The sequence below is a fragment of the Thamnophis elegans genome, chromosome 1 (genome assembly GCF_009769535.1).
Source record: "Thamnophis elegans isolate rThaEle1 chromosome 1, rThaEle1.pri, whole genome shotgun sequence".
Lineage (NCBI taxonomy): Eukaryota > Metazoa > Chordata > Lepidosauria > Squamata > Colubridae > Thamnophis > Thamnophis elegans.
This window is the reverse complement of record NC_045541.1, coordinates 3,022,115-3,039,080: the sequence shown is the minus strand read 5'-3', so window position 1 is coordinate 3,039,080 and position 16,966 is coordinate 3,022,115. Positions and strand designations below refer to the sequence as shown.

The following is a 16,966-nucleotide window of genomic DNA, read 5'->3' as shown; positions in this document are numbered from 1 at the left end:
ACTCCCAGAATTCCCCAGCCAGCATTTGCTGGCTGGGGAATTCTGGGAGTTGAAGTCCGGACATCTTCAAGTTGCCAAGATTGAGAAACACTGTCTTAAGAGAAGTTCTCTCAAACACTTGCTTGCCCATTTAATAGATCATCCTTAAAAATCATACTTCTATGCTTATGCCACTTTCCAGTGGGCACCCTATTTCAAATAAAATAAAGCTGCAACCAGCTTTTCTGTCATGTAATCCTCCACAACACACTTCAAGCCAATTTAATTTTCAAGATTATCTTCCATACTGCAGATCTATTGAATATTAAAATACACTTAGCATACATTTTGTGTTTGAGTTGAAGTCCAGACATCTTCAAGTTGCCAAGGTTGAGAAACACTGGTCTAACTTATCTTTGTTATTGTTATAGCTGGGCTGTTGACCTCATTGTTAAGGTCCAGCCCCGATTAGAACGAATGCGTGTCTTGTGAATTTTTAAACTATCCTTTTTTAAAATTTATTTTCCTTTTCTTTCTTCTTTTGTAAGCCGTCCGGAGTCCCTTCGGGATTGGACGGCATATAAATTTTAACAATAAATAAATAAATAAAAAATAAATAAATAGTTAACTAAAGGTTATTGGCGACTAAGGGATTGGGCGGCATATAAATTTTAACAATAAATAAATAAATAAATCACAAATAAATAAATAAATAAATAGTTAACTAAGGGTTATTGGAGACGAAGGGATTGGGCGGCATATAAATTTTAACAATAAATAAATAAATCAATAGTTAACTAAGGGTTATTTACGTTTTTCTCTCCTCTTCTCTCTGTGCTTTTTTTTTTTAAGCTTCCCTCTTCCCCACCCCACCCCACCCACCCCCCGTAGCCAAGGTAGAGCCGGATCAAGTTCGAGCCCGCCCAGGACTCAACTCTTCTAAAAAAAAACTACGAAGCCAAACGCCTGCTTCCCAAAACCTGAGTCTCTCCTCCTACTACCTCCATCCTAAACACACGCATGCGCATGCGCGCGCTCACGAAAAAAAAAAAAACAACGGACCCCTCCCTCGCGCCCGCGAACCACGCCCTATTTCCCCGCCCCCCGCCCTCAGGGCGCGAGGCCCACAGCCCCTCCTCCTCCTCCTCCCCCCTCACCGGAGCCCGCCCTCCCTTCCTCCCTCCCTCACATTCCTTGGGCGCCGCCACGCCCTCCGCCACGCCCTCCGCCCCGCCCCCTTCCTCCTCCCCCCCCCCCGCATCCCTACCGCCTTCTCCTCACTTCAGTGCCGTTACGGCGCTGGCTCAGAACTCGTCCTCGCGCTCGCCCCCCTCGAGCGAAAGGCGGGAGGGGGGGGGGAAGGAGAACGCCCGCCGGGGAGTCTCAACCGTCTCTTTTCTCAAATTCCCGAGCGGAAAAAGCGACGAGCCCCCCCGCCTCATCTCCGCGCCCCCCCCTCACCCCCCAAGCACCGACTCGCCTGCAAACTCCATCCGCCCCGTCCGTTGGCGGGCTGCTTCTCTTCCTCCGGTTGCCTCAGCTTCGCGGAGCCCGGTTCACCGCAAAAACAAAACAAAAGCAGCGGCGCCTCCCTCGTCCCTCCCCGTCCCGCTCGGCGACTCGGCTCGACTCCCGCTCCCCCCCGCCCCTCAACAGCCGCTCCGCTCAAGTTGCCTCAGCAGCGCAAAGCACCTCAGGGAGCGGGCGGGAGTTTGGGCGGGGCAACCGAGGCCCTCTGCTCGGACTCGGCCGCCCACGCCAGCCAATGGGGAGCCGAGGTGGGCGGCGCCATGCAAATTAGAACCCTGCAGGATTCTGGGAACTCAGCCGAGTCAGTTTTGAACCTGAGCCTCGTCCCGTCCAGGCTGCTCCCTTCTCGGTTCTCGTTGTTGCGCATTCGTGCATTATTAAGCACCGGTTAAAGCGCTTAACGTCGTCGCCGAATGAATGCCAAGCACGAGGTGGAGGCAGCAGCATGGTCGATCCGTTGCTTTTCCGTCCGTGTACAGTTAAGGGCATCCTTAAATGCTAACTGGCTGAAGACTTCTGGCTCCTTCAAAAGGCTGGATGGGGTTAATAGTGATTAAAACTCCGTGCCCGACATTTTTTTTTCTGTTTGCAGGTGTTTTATGGTTCTACATAAAGACTTCAAGTGACTCACTGTGCAATGCAGAATTATAGCAATAGCAATAGCAGTTAGACTTATATACCGCTTCATAGGGCTTCCAGCACTCTCTAAGCGGTTTACAGAGTCAGCATATATTGCTACCAACAACAATCTGGGTCCTCATTTTACCCACCTCGGAATAGCAATAGCAATAGCAGTTAGACTTATATACCGCTTCATAGGGCTTTCAGCCCTCTCTAAGCGGTTTACAGAGTCAGCAAATTGCCCCCACAGTCTGGGTCCTCATTTCATCCACCTCGGAAGGATGGAAGGCTGAGTCAACCTTGAGCCGGTGAGATTTGAACAGCCGAACTGCAGCTAACAGTCAGCTGAAGTAGCCTGCAGTGCTGCATTTAACCACTGCGCCACCTTGGCTCTTCAATTGGCTAATCAATTAGTTGGTTGATTTTGGGAAAGTCCCCATTACATAATATTTCTTGTTTTGTTTTTAAAAGAAATGTTGTGCGGCAGCTGTTATAGAGGCCTCATCATTATTATTATTTTCAGAATTATAAAGGAATGCTGTTAATGAAACGGGCTAGATAAGGTTTCATTCGTCTGGAGCAATCCCGGTGCACACTGGCAGATGTGTGTGAAGGAATCAAAAGAGGGCAGTTGTTACCCCAGGTGGCACGGATCTAGAATGGTTTCCTTGAAAAAAAAGTTAACTAAACGATCATGGTAATCGGAACAACAATGAAAAGATGGGTAGCAAGCATCAAAAGAAGATAAGAAGGTGCTTGAATAAGTCTGTGTTTCCACCAAGTCTTGAGGCAGCATTGATGCCATGGGAAGTTCCAACCCCAAAGCATTCTTCAGTCTAGGTGTCTTGTCTTCTCAGTCAGATCCGGGAGGATCTTGGTGACACTCTCTTTTATACTCCCGGGAGCTCCAAAGAATGGTATTTGTCATTGTGTTGGTTTCATCTGTAGTCTCCTCCAAATGCCCGACATTTTTTAATCAACAGCTTTGATAACAATCTGCTGTTCGGGAGCACCCAGATTGCACCACCATCATTTCACCATCATAGAGCCGAGGTGGCGCAGTGGTTAAATGCAGCACTGCAGGCTACTTCAGCTGACTGCAGTTCTGCAGCTCGGCTGTCACCGGCTCAGGGTTGACTCAGCCTTCCATCCTTCCGAGGTGGGTAAAATGAGGACCCGGATTGTTGTTGGGGGCGATATGCTGACTCTGTAAACCGCTTAGAGAGGGCTGAAAGCCCTATGAAGCGGTATATAAGTCTCACTGCTATTGCTATTGCTATTTCTAGATGCAGTGTTCTTATAGAGCAAGGGTCTCCAACCTTGTGAACTTTAAGACTGGCGGACTTCAACTCCCAGAATTCCCCACCCAACAAGGTTGGCTGGGGAATTCTGGGAGTTGAAGTCCGCCAGGCTTAAAGTTCACAAGGTTGGAGAGCCCTGTTATAGAGTACTTGGTCCTTAACCTATAAAGAATAGAGCATCCCAGCTATTTGATCAAATAGAGGGGACATGGTGGTTCCTTGCTGATGCAGAAGAAATAATTGCAGAATTGTAGGGATAGCATTAGGAAACAGATTAACAAAAAAATTCACTGAAAGCCTGGGGCATTTTAAAATCTGAAAAAAACCCATTATTGTGGGAATCTTATGCCACATTAAATGTGGTCTTTTAAGTGCCAATGCGAGTGTGTATGATGCGTTTCAAAGAGGCATGAATTTTTTTTTGCATGGTTTTAGCTACCCTGGTATATTTTCAGAAAACAACTATTAGGCATGGTTCTTATGAAACTATCCCAACTTGGCAATTTTCTTTGGAGCGCAGAGAACAGGAAAGCAAGAGAGAATAAGCCGAGGTGGCGCAGTGTTTAGGGTGCAGTACTGCAGGCCACTTCAGCTGACTGTTATCTGCAGTTCAGCAGTTCTAATCTCACCGGCTCAAGGTTGACTCAGCCTTCCATCCTTCCGAGGTGGGTGAAATGAGGACCCAGACTGTGGGGGCGATATGCTGACTCTGTAAACCGCTTAGAGAGGGCTGAAAGCCCTATGAAGCGGTATATAAGTCGAACTGCTATTGCTATTGCTAATCTCACCGGCTCAAGGTTGACTCAGCCTTCCATCCTTCCGAGGTGGGTGAAATGAGGACCCAGACTGTGGGGGCGATATGCTGACTCTGTAAACCGCTTAGAGAGGGCTGAAAGCCCTATGAAGCGGTATATAAGTCTAACTGCTATTGCTACTTTTGGACACCCAACACCTGCCTTGCCAGCCCATTCCTTCTGCAGCCGGCAAGGCTTGTAAGGGTTTCCTAAAGGCCTCTAGCCATATATATATATGACAGTCTTATTTTTAGGGAAACACGGTATGACTTAGCCAACGTTAAAAATAAACGCTAAATCTAATCAAAATGCCTTCTTTGGATACTGTATGTTCAGAATAAAAGGAATCTGTATACCACTACTCAGTGAAGACAATAAACTGCTAATGTAATAAAATACAAGATTTTCAACTCCTATTTTTTTCAGTCTTCCCGTCCTTCAAAATGTTTATATTCCAACAGGAAATTATGAAAGGGGTAGGATTGACATCCAAGACTGACCGAAGCAGGAAACACTACTTTATTTTTTTTATTAGACTGAAATGAATTGCATTCCAGAGTATTTAAGATCTGGATGAGCCTCTACATATTATCTTTGATAAATCCTAAACAACTAAAATAACAAAACAATGGAGAACTAATTTTCCTTTCCAATATCTGTTGGGAGGCATGTTATCTGCAAGTGGGAAGTAACACTGTTTTCAAGATTAGGCCGGAGCTCCCCTGTAGGCTCTGGAGGGCGAAAAACAGCTTTACGGCCAAACCGGAAAAGTCACTTCCTGTTTGCTGGTAGGGCCGGTTTTTGCTCTCCAGAGCCTTCGGGGAAGCTCCAGATGGCGAAAAAACGGCTCTATGAGCAAACTGGAAGTCCATTCCTGAACTTCCAGTTTGCCCGTAGGGCCAGTTTTTCGCGCTCTGGAGGCTTCAAGGAAGCCTCTAGAGGGCGAAAAATGGCCTCAAAAGAAGGCTGAAGTCAGCTGGCCAGCATGCGAATGCGCACTGGAGCTAACAGGGCAACGCCTTGCATGCCTTAACAAATGGCGTGCCACAGTGGTGGGTTTCAAAAATTCTTCGAACCTACTCTGTGGGTGTGGCCTCCTTTGTGGGAGTGGCTTGCTGCCCATGTGACCGGATGGGAGTGGCTTGCTGCCCATGTGACCGGATATGAAGATGCCGACGACACTTGTCAGAACCACCTTAAATTACCCCACACCCAGCACTGGCATGCATAAGAATAGGATGTAAACTTGTTTTTTAAAAGGCATCTTTGGTTTGCGTTAAAACAACTTCAACACACGCAATGTTCTGATTGCACCACAAACACAGTAATCATCCTTACCTTTCACAGAGGCACTGAGTTTTATAAATAGGAGCATGAAAGTGTAGAATAATCATATCCAGGGACCAGTGGTGGGTTTCAAAAAAATTTGGAACCTCTCCTGTAGGTGTGGCCTGCTTTCCGGGTCCACTGGTGGAACCTCTTCTAACCGGTTCGGTAGATTTGACGAACCGGTTCTACCGCATAGGTGCGAACTGGTAGGAACCCACCTCTGGCGTGCCACCTGTGGCATGTGTGCCATAGGTTCGCCATCACAGGTATAGTGTTTCCTGCCTGGGCAGGGGGTTGAACTGGAAGACTTCCCTTCCAACTCTGTTATTCTATTTGTTAGGTTTTTTTTTAAAAGAATGAGGTTTTTTAAATTGAAATGTCCTCTGTCCAACTAAAGAGTAATAAACATTCTAGCATGTTCTTATAAACATTCTGAAACCCACCTCCCAATCATTTACTTTATACTCCTCTAAATCTAAATCTTTTCTACCTTTATTATAACTTATTTTTCAAATCTGGACACTAGAACTCTACCGTGTTTCCCCGAAAATACAACATGTCCTGATAATAAGGCCACGCCACATTTTTTGGGTGGACAAAAATGTAAGCCCTCCCCCGAGAATAAGCCCCCCTGCACAACCACCCCCTCTGGCCAGGCAGAGCGCCGCTTAACGACCTAGCAGTATCCCGAAGGCGCCAAGCTGTGGGAATGAGGTGGAGGGCAAAGGCTCGTGTTGCTTGGCGCCTTCGGGATACCGCTAGGTAAGTGAGCGGCGCTGAGACAAGCTGGAGAGGGGGGTTGCCGGGCAGCTGCTCTCTTGTGAGCTGGCTCCCGAAGAGCCAGGTGCAGCCTCAAGGTCGAACGGCTGTGTTGCTCTGTCACAGCAGCCATGAGGTGACCACACTCACAAGCAGCCGCCCGGCAACCCCCCTCTCCAGCCATGCAAAGCCCCATTCACTGACCTAGGGGCATTCCGAAGATGCCAAGCTGCGGGAGCTGGAGGGCTGCAAACAGGTGCTCTCGCAGCTTGGCAATACCCTTAAGTCAGTAGATTGTAGATTGTAGAAGTTTATTTGTATGCCGCCCTTTTCCCTGGGGGGACTCAGGGCGGCTCACAACCCAAAGGGGAGGGGGAAACAAACTTTTAACATATAAGACAATACATAATTAAAAACACAACATTCATACCATTCGGGCGGGTTACAGTCTTAGCCCCAGGCCTGACGGGATAGCCAGATTCTGAGGGCTGTGCGGAAGGTCTGGAGGGTGGTGAGGGTACGAATCTCCATGGGGAGATCGTTCCATAGGGTCGGAGCTACCACCGAGAAGGCTCTCCTCCGCGTAGTTGCCAGTCGGCATTGACCGGCAGATGGGACTCGGAGGAGGCCTAGTCGGTGAGATCTAATAGGTCGCGTGGAGGTAATTGGCAGTAGGCGGTCTCTCAAGTACCCAGATCCACTACCATGTAGGGCTTTAATGAAGTGAATGAAGTTGTGCCCGGCTGGAAAGTGGGGTTGCCGGGCCGCTGCTCGTGAGCGTGGTCACCTCATGGCTGCTATGTAGCGCTGCTGCGACAGCGCAACACAGCCGTTCAACCCTGAGGCTGTGCCTGGCTCTTCGGGAGCCCACTCGCAAGAGAGCAGCCGCCCGGCAACCCCAAACAATAAGCCCTCCCCTGATAATAAGGCCCAAGCCGTATTTTGTGTGTCAAAAGAAAATAAGACCCTGTCTTATTTTCGGGGAAACACGGCACATAATATTCCATATTCACCCACATCATATATTTGTACAAAGATTAGAATTTTGGCAGGTTTATTTTCCGTTCTTTTCGTAATGATTCCTAGCTGGACAGTTGTGAAAATGCAATACATTTTTCTTGGTACTGACTTTGGATTCTGTCAGTGTAACTATAAATTTTTTGCCTCATACATCATCTTACACTTAATTATTAATATAATTATAAATTGCTGTAATATAACTAATACTAAGAATACTAAGATAAAATATAAAATGATCCTAATAGAATACAAATAACAGAATGAATTCAAAGTGCTTCACTTACAAAATAAAAATCAACTATACAGGAATACCTGATTTGGTAATAGTACTGTACTTGTGAAAAAAAGTATTAGAATTGCAATTGATTGCCAGCTGATTATGAATCAGCAGCACATTCTGGCTACTGGGGAAAAATGCAATTTTTTGCTTCATCAATAGATCTATAATTCTATTTTGTATAAGTTCAGAAATAAATTTAAGATTATAATATATGTAATATTTTAAAAAGAAAAAAGAAAATATATTAGATTCACATTCCATTATTTTGAAAACATTCACTGTGTAAGTTTCTAGAGTTGGCATTTCCTTTGGCACTCAAAATTTCTCTAATAAATGTGTTAATTCTGAATGTAGAGTCACAGTACATTGCATCCAGGATGACTTCAGAAGTTTGAGAATTGTTAAAAATTCAACAGTGTCTTGCATTGTTTAATGAGAATTTATATCATCAAAGACAGTGAGTTAATACTGAACATTAAAGGTCAACCTGAGAAACAGTTTTTTGTTATTATTTTACAACTTTTAAAAGATTATTCCATTTCTTCAGTTGTTGGGATTTTGTCTTTGTGAAATTTAATTTTCTATCAGGTACCATGGAACTGCCTCTAATTGTTGCTTACAATATCTCTTGCAATGAGCTCTTTCATTATTTCATTGGTACCACCATAAATTGGCTGGACACGGGAATCCACAAAAGATCTGGGGGGAGGAAAGATAAGGAAGTATGTGAAATAAGCATACCAATAATAATAAATATAAATATCTATGTCACAGGATATACCTTTTCCTACCAAGATAATGTATATTCTTAACAATGACCTTGTTAATGGTGATTTGTAGCTTTTGAGATAATGTGAAATGCAAATTTTAAGTTTCTGCAACCTTGTTTTCCAGAATGTTTCTAAGACATATACAACCCAAAGCTTGGGAATAAGAACGAGAAGTATAATTGTTAGAGCTCAGAATGGAGGAAAAAGAAAAGAGGTATGATTCACATTTGCTGCTTAGTAAAAAGACAACATGGAGAAAACTGGATGAAGAGGAGGAAAAAGAAAGAAAAATAGTTGTAACAAAATAGCTAATAGTGAAAACACAAAGATAATTGTGAGGATGACTTGCAATCAGACATGATGATAAAAATCAAAAAAATGACAAGCCAAACTAAAGCAGGTGGTATGAAAAAGGTACTCATGTATTTAAAATATGTATATGCTACTTATCATACCACCAACAACATTAAATAGTTGAACTTTCTTTTCAAATAATAATAAAACATATACAATAATCTCTCTTTTCTGTCAAATGTCAAGGCTGGGAAGGAAAAGCAGGGAAAATGCTTGTAGGTTTTCTGGGTCTGCAAAGAGATTCAACCAGTTTGCCCTTTTGTAAAATGGATGTTATAGCAATAGCAATAGCAGTTAGACTTATATACCGCTTCATAGGGCTTTCAGCCCTCTCTAAGGGGTTTACAGAGTCAGCATATCGCCCCCACAGTCTGGGTCCTCTTTTCACCCACCTCGGAAGGATGGAAGGCTGAGTCAACCTTGAGCCGGTGAGATTTGAACCACCGAACTGCAGATAGCAGTCAGCTGAAGTGGCCTGCAGTACTGCACCCTAACCATTGCGCCACCTCGGCTCTTGTTATAACTGATCACAAGAACTACAGGAATAATTGTATAAATCGGCACATTTCCCAGATCAGGTATTTTGTGATGGTAACCACAAGACCCAAAATTCTACTGATCCCAAGAAATCTACAATATTTAACTATAGGACCCAATATAACACAGATGTTAAAGAACTACTTAAAATAGTTGATATAAAATAAAATTAAAACAGACATAAACTTAAAAGTTGAAAGTAACAAAGGGGCCATAAAGTTGTATATAAAGGGAACCTACCACTGGAAAATTTATCATTAATAAAAACCTGAGCTTGCTCCTCACACTGTATGAGATAAGCTGACTGGAAAAGTAAAGGATTTATCTTCGGTTTGTTCAACTAAACTGCATTACTAACAAAAGAAAAAAGAGTAACTTACTTTGCAATTGGGTACTCCCACATGTATCCCCATCCTCCATGAAGCTGCACACACTGAGTAGCGACATTGTTTTGAAGATCAGAAGCCCTTAAAGCATAGATAAGTTTGTTTCAAAACTACTTGAATTGTTATATTCCAGTGTTTCTCAACCTTGGCAACTTGAAGATGTCCGGACTTCAACTCCCAGAATTCCCCAGCCAGCGCTGGCTGGGGAATTCTGGGAGTTGAAGTCCGGACATCTTCAAGTTGCCAAGGTTGAGAAACACTGTTATATTCAAAAAACTAGTCGAAATTATCACTTCTATTAATCTAGCTGCATTGTTTTTACAAAAACACACGAGAAGTTTTAGCAGCTAGCAAATATATCTAAGCAATCGCGCAATAATTTACATGCAATTCAAAATCTCATTTTGGCCATGGCAATTGAACAAAATAATTTTAAAATGTAGGATTAAATTTAACAAGATGTTCATTATGCAGAAATGTTCAATACGAACAATTTAATGGTTTATCTCTTACTGAAAATGTTTTCTACATCAGTTTAAAGTATGGGAAAAAAAATTATCTGTACCAAGAGAATTTTCTACTCAGTAATGAAATCTCCACAGCTCTATATGAATATAGCTAAAATCAAATTCAATTACGTAAAAGGGAAACAACTTTAAGAAAGATACTTTAAAGATTACATTGGGGAGCAAGATAGGCATATCATGCATGGCAATACCCAAATATGTATCTAGGTACAAGCATAAACAAGCATTTTGCACATTGCTGGAAATGCTACTAAATAAGTATGTACAACTGCAAATAGATGCATGGTTTTTTTTAAAATTAAAGCTAAATATAATTGCTGTTTCAGTCCAATATTACTTTATATTACTTGATATTTCTCATGTGGATCTTTGGGCTTATTTTACTAATTTTCATAAAAGACAAACATTTCAAAAAAATGTGCTCTGCTCTTTCTCCTAGTTTTATACAGGTAGTCCTTGACTTACAACCATGATAGAGCCCAAAATTTCTGCTGTTAAGTGAGACATTTGTTAAGTGAATCTTGTTCCATTTTATGACCTTGCTTGCCACGGTTGTTAAATGAATCACTGTAATTGTTATGTGGGTAACACAGTTGTTAAGTGAAAGTGATTTTCCCGTTGACTTCGCTTGTCAGAAGGCTGCAAAAGGTGATTATTTATTTATTTATTTATTTATTTATTAGACCTATACCGCTTAATAGGGCTTTCAGCCCTCTCTAAGTGGTTTACAATTTTTTTTAGCAACTTGCCCCCACAGTCTGGGTCCTCATTTCACCCACCTCGGAAGGATGGAAGGCTGAGTCTGAAGTTTTATTTTATTTATATGCCGCCCTATTCCCTAAAGGGACTCAGGGCGGCGAACAACTCAAACGGGAAGGGGAACATACAAATACAAGACAGACATTTAAAATGGCCAACAACCAGACCTGTCGAGAGGGGAAGGGAGCTCATCAACCCCAGGCCTGCCGACACAGCCAGGTTTTGACGGCTTTTCAGAAAGCCAGGAGAGAGGTGAGGCTCCGGATCTCCGCGGGGAGTTCGTTCCAAAGGGCCGGAGCTGCAACAGAGAAGGCCCTCCCCCGGGTCGTAGCCAGATGGCATTGGCTGGTGGATGGAACCCGGAGGAGGCCGACCCTGTGCGATCTAATGGGTCTTTGGGAGGTAATTGGCAGCAGGCGGTCTCTCAAGTACCCAGGTCCAATACCATGAAGGCTGAGTCGACTCTGAGCCGGTGAGATTTGAACCGCTGAACTGCAGATCACAGTCAGCTGAAGTGGCCTGCATGCTGCACCCTAACCACTGCGGCTCTTCAATTGCAGTGGGGTGATCACGTCACCCCACTGCAATTGTCATAAACATGAACCAATTGGCAAGCATCTGAGTTTCGGTCACATGACCATGGGGACGCTGCAACAGTCATAAGTATGAACATTAGCCATAAGTCCCCCCTTTTTTAGTGCTGTTGTAACTTTGAATGGTTCCTAAATGAACTGTTGTGAATCAAGAACTACCTGTATCTTACTTCTTTTACCCTTGCAGTTAATTTAATCTGGTATCAGTACACAGCATTCCTTTGGATGTGTTCATTTGGGTGAAACATGTGTTAATATGTAACAGCAAAAAATCCCAAGAGCTGTTTCTGGCTAATGAAAAACAGAATTGTAAGGAATCTACGTAAAACTGTTTTATGTAACAATGGACTGCTTTTCCCGGTCAGATTTAAGAAAAATTCTACATGTGTATGTGTGCGAGTGTGTGTGTGTGTGTATGTAATATATAAAAATATATAGAATATTCTTTGTATTTAATATATTGTTAAACAACTATTTACTTCATTCGTTTAATAATGAATCCAAGAAACGTTTGATCATCTGCCCTTATCCGAGTCATTTGGAATACTGAGTGCAGGTCTGAATGCCATAATTTAAAAGGGACAATGATAAATCGGGACAGGTTCAGAGGAGGGCTATCAACAAGGTAAAAATCTGGACATCAAACTGAGAAACAATTCAATAATTTGGATATGTTTTACCTATAGAAAAGACAGCCAAGGGAGATACGAAAGCAATCTTCATATATCTGAAATATCAACATACAGAAAATGGAATGGACCACAGGTCCATTCAGCAGGTTCTGGACCAGTTCTGGAGAACCGGTAGCGGAAACTTTGAGTAGTTCGGAGAACCAATAAATACCACCTCTGGCTGGCCCCACCCCCATCTATTTTCTGTCTCCCAAGTCCCAGCTGATCGGGAGGGAATAGAGATTTTGCAGTGACCTTCCCCTGGACTGGGGAGGAATGGAGATTTTACAGTATCCTTCCCCTGCCACGCTCACTAAGTCACGCCCATCAAGCCATGCCCACGGAACCAGTAGTATAAAAAAATTGGAATCCCACCATTGGAATGGACTTCTATTTCATTGCTCCAGTGGGCAAGACTAGAACCAATAGTTAAAAAACAAGGAATTTCACACTAGACATTGGAAAGAATTTCTTCAATGGACAAGTTGTCAGCCACCCAACATAGGGATTACTCATTCACTAGAGTTCTTCTACAGAGGCTGAGTGATCATCTATTAGAGATGCTCTGATGCAGTGGTGAAATCCAAAAATTTTCCCTACCGGTTCTGTGGGTGTGGCTTGGTGGGTGTGGCTTGGTCATGTGACTGGGTGGGCATGGTCAACTTGATTGGCCTCACCCTTAGGAAATTTCTCCCTAGTCCAACTCACAATAAAATAGCACTGTTCCAATATTTAAAATAGAATAGCATTAACAGAGTTGGAAAGGACCTTGGAGGTCTTCTAGTCCAACCCCCTGCTTAGGCAGGAAACCCTACACCACTTCAGACAAATGGTTATCCAATCTCTTCTTAAAAACTTCCAGTATTGGAGCATTTATAACTTCTGGAGGCAAGTTGTTCCACTGATTAATTGGATTAATTAATCACCCAGCTCCAATCACTGTTTATCTACAGTGCTCCTGCACATTTCTTTGTTGTCTCAGCCTCCCAGCTTCATGGCAGCCAAGATGGCTGCCTCTTCTCCGTGTCATGGATGAGAGGGAAAAAACCTTGGGTCAAGCAGGAGAATTGCTCTCTCCACAACCTGCAGGGCACCCCTCTTTTCTTCACCACCCCTACAGGGTGGCTTTAGCTCCTTTCAGAGCCCTCCAATGGGGAGAACTCAGTGCGGGAGCGCAGAGACCCACTCCTCACGCCCAATCTCGCCATGACGTCAGCTGGAGGTTGTCCCTACAATTCTTGACTACAATATAAGATTATATTTTTGTCACTATTCGGATTTAGAACAAATATATATGACATTAAGTTCTTAATAGACATACCAGTATTTAGCCATTGAAGCAGTAGCAGAATCCAGGCATTTCCGTGAATGAAGATCAATACAATTATCCAAAAATGTCCGACTTACACAAATCTGTGTTTTCAATTCTGCTAACTTGTGTTGCACAGTCTTCCAATTGGAAAAGAAAAGATACAAGGTGTTATCTTTCAATACTTGCAACACATTATGAACTTCCCAATTATATCTCCATAATAGTTGGCAATATTTTGCAAAATACTCTTTTATGTCCAAAGACAGTGTCCATAGAAATTCCTCAAAATTTACAATGTATTTACTGGCCTAAAGCATACGAACACTTTAATCACATTAAAACGATGTAAAAAAAAAACATTTTAAGCCTTAATATTTAGAGGTAATCCTCAAATGTTAATTGCTAAGCACGACAGTTAAGTGAGTTTGGCCTATTTTACAATCTTTCTTGTATTAAGTGAATCACTGCAGTTGTTTGTTTGTTTGTTTGTTTGTTTATTTATTTATTTATTTATTTGACTTATATACCACTTCATAGGGCTTTCAGCCCTCTCTAAGCGGTTTACAATTTTTTTTTTAGCAAATTGAGTCAGCAACTTGCCCCCACAGTCCGGGGTCCTCATTTCACCCACCTCGGAAGGATGGAAGGCTGAGTCGACCTTGAGCCTGGTGAGATTTGAACCGCTGAGCTGCAGATCACAGTCAGCTCAAGTGGCCTGCAGTACTGCACCCTTAACCACTGCGCCACCTCGGCTCTTGTTAAATTAGTAATACATCTGGCTTCCCCGTTGATTTTTCCCTGTCATAAATACATGCCAGTAGCCAAGCATCTGAATTTTGAGCAAGTGACCATGGAAATGCTGCAAAGGTCATGTGAAAAACACTGTCACAAGTCACTTTTTTTTAGTGCCATTGTGACTTTGATCGGTCACTCAATGAATGGATTAAGTCAAGAACTACCTGTATTTTGTGGGGAGTGGAAGCCCACCACAATCCTTTCTGACTTTACTAGTTACAGTATTGATTATATATTAGACTGTGAAAGGATGTTATCTCTGTGAAGAATGTTGTATTGTTCACTATCACCAATGGTAATAATAATGCATCTTTTTCAAAACCCTAGTTTAAACTTCAGTTTAACAACACAAAACTTTTATAACTGTAAATTTTAACCAGATCAGTAAAGCTGATCATGAACAGAAGCATTTTAGATCTAATTAATCTTGACAGTACATCGGCTTTGTACCTAGAAAGAACATCAGTGTTATTTTTCTTTTTTCCTATTATACTCATAATTAATTTCATATGAAGGGCAATTTTATGCAGTTAATTTTTACCCCTATCTCTACTTTTATCTGCCATCCAACTTCCTTCTAGCACTGTGTTCTCACGTGTCTCTCTGCTCAGTCCCATCTCCTCCCCCAAGTTGTCCTGACCAGCAATTCTCATTGCCTCCCAAACTATTCCCTATTTAATATGCATTCTTTCCTCCAGCGAGTTCACCAGAAAGTGGTAATCCATTTTTCTTTTGAAAAATATTTTTACTGAGCATGTTTCAAAGCAAAGTGCAGCTGCCTTCCATATTCATTTCCCCAAAGAACACCCCAGGAGCGTCAGAAAACTACTAATTATTTCTGAAATTGAATTTCTTCTGCTTTTCCAAGTCAGGAATTTGAAGAAGAAGAAAAAAGGAAGTCCACACACATATTGATATTATAAACTGGCTTAAAGTCTTTTCCCCATCCCTAAGAAATCTAGAAATGAAAATTTTATTATGCAGAATTATAAACATAGAATTCCACCCCCAGCACCAGGACACGCTTGCAAAGAAAAATATAATTATGGCTTTCAACTGTCTTTCAAAGTATCAAAAATCTATTTATTTTTTTAACTGTTAGCCTAATGAATAAGGATCAGATATAACAATGCCCGTCATAGGGCTATTTCTGTTTTTAAGTGATAAACTGAGAAACTTCAGAAAATCTTCAAGTCACTTTCTAAAAGACCAAAAAGCTGGATATAATCTGCATACGTGGAACAACAAAAATCCCCAGGAGTCCTAGAAACATAAAGACAAATAGCGGCCCTCAGCTAGAAATCAAAAGAAAGATTTCTGGATGTTGATTGTTCATTAGATGACCAGGCAACCAGTTCTGGCACCCCAAATCGAAAAAAACCAAAAGTATTTCAAATTAAAAAGTATTACTGAAGAAACAAATATTCTCAAGTTCTCACCTGTAAATGTGAAATTGTTTTCCCAAAAGCTTTTCGTTGTTTAACATAGTTTCTTGTTTCTTCAAACATGAATTCACAGCTAGCAATCGCAATATCACCGATCAAGAGCCTTTCCTTAAGAGATAAGGGGGAAAGGAAATTCTCAAACATGTTCATTATTAAATGGAAAAAAAACATCATTATTTCTCTATACAGTCTTCTTTTAAATACTCCCCTCCTTGTCTTTATATCTCTGGCTTTAAAAACTTTTCTGGCTTATAAAGATGTATATAGGTCTAAATCAACGTTGTTTAGACCTATATACGCTGCAAGATTCATTTCAGCCTGCAATGGGCCGGGGGAGGCCCACAGGGGCTCGAATGGAGTATTGGAAGGGCAGATCCACCCCCGGGAGCTCCATTTTGGCCTGCAATAGGTTGTTCGTAAGGGCAAACAACTGCAAGATTCGTAATTTCAGGATTTGTCATGTAACGTTTGCTAAGGGAATGCTTGTAACCCGAGGATTACCTATATTATACCCCTCCCATGCAAAAAATTATAAGAAAACCAAAACAGAATATAGAGACAAATGCCTACCTAAATAGAACTGAGTAAAATGAAATATTTTGAAGAGTTAATTCTATTTTGTGGACGCCGAGAGAAAAGGTCCCTTTTTTAACTGTTTTCAACAACTTGGTATTGAACTCAAAACAGGCTCAACCGCAGTCTCTTAAATCTTCAATTTCCTCCTCTTTGAAAGCTAATGACAGGGAGGTAGCTTTTCCTGATATTACACAGGTATCATGTTTCTACTACTGAAGTCCACAAAGAGAGCACCAAGGCTCTCTATTACTATTCACAGAAATAGAGGAAAAGACATATAGGAGGAAGCAAAAAAGGTTTTGCTTCTACAAGTCTCTGTACAACAGATATAGAATAGGAATCAGAACCGTTACTATATATTTTAATATTAAAATGTAAACATCACTAAGTATATTTCCCCCAATCTTTTCCTCCCGTATTAGCCTTGAAAGAGAAAATAACAATGCAATTCTGGGTGCAAGATTCCCACCCTCAAATCAGTAAGTAGGTAGCTATCAACGCCTTCCACAGAAGCTCAAATGTCATCCAGTATAATCTGTTGCTGGCAGATAGCGGCAATGACGAACGATGCCTTTGTGTTATTCTTTGGGGTGGTTTTATCTCCCTGTGTGGCTCCGTGCCTGTCTTA

The 16,966-nt window shown here is 42.2% G+C and overlaps 2 protein-coding genes across 4 annotated transcripts in view; both read right to left on the bottom strand.

The window, feature by feature from the left end:
- The window catches only part of KANSL1L (KAT8 regulatory NSL complex subunit 1 like), a 46,147-nt gene extending 44,468 nt beyond the window's left edge, over positions 1-1,679 (bottom strand). For all 3 annotated transcript variants that reach the window (XR_004254600.1, XR_004254601.1, XM_032208783.1), the window contains exon 1: positions 1,460-1,679. The gene's annotated coding sequence lies outside the window, so the exon portion shown is untranslated. The remainder of the gene's footprint in view (positions 1-1,459) is intronic.
- A 5,671-nt stretch (positions 1,680-7,350) lies between these two features.
- The window catches only part of ACADL (acyl-CoA dehydrogenase long chain), a 32,360-nt gene continuing 22,744 nt past the window's right edge, over positions 7,351-16,966 (bottom strand). Inside the window, exons 8-11 of the mRNA XM_032225997.1 lie at positions 15,757-15,870; positions 13,532-13,659; positions 9,655-9,741; positions 7,351-8,312 (exon numbers count right to left, since the gene is read on the bottom strand). Of these exons, the coding sequence (XP_032081888.1) occupies positions 8,219-8,312; positions 9,655-9,741; positions 13,532-13,659; positions 15,757-15,870 (423 nt within the window). The 3' untranslated portion in view covers positions 7,351-8,218. The remainder of the gene's footprint in view (positions 8,313-9,654; positions 9,742-13,531; positions 13,660-15,756; positions 15,871-16,966) is intronic.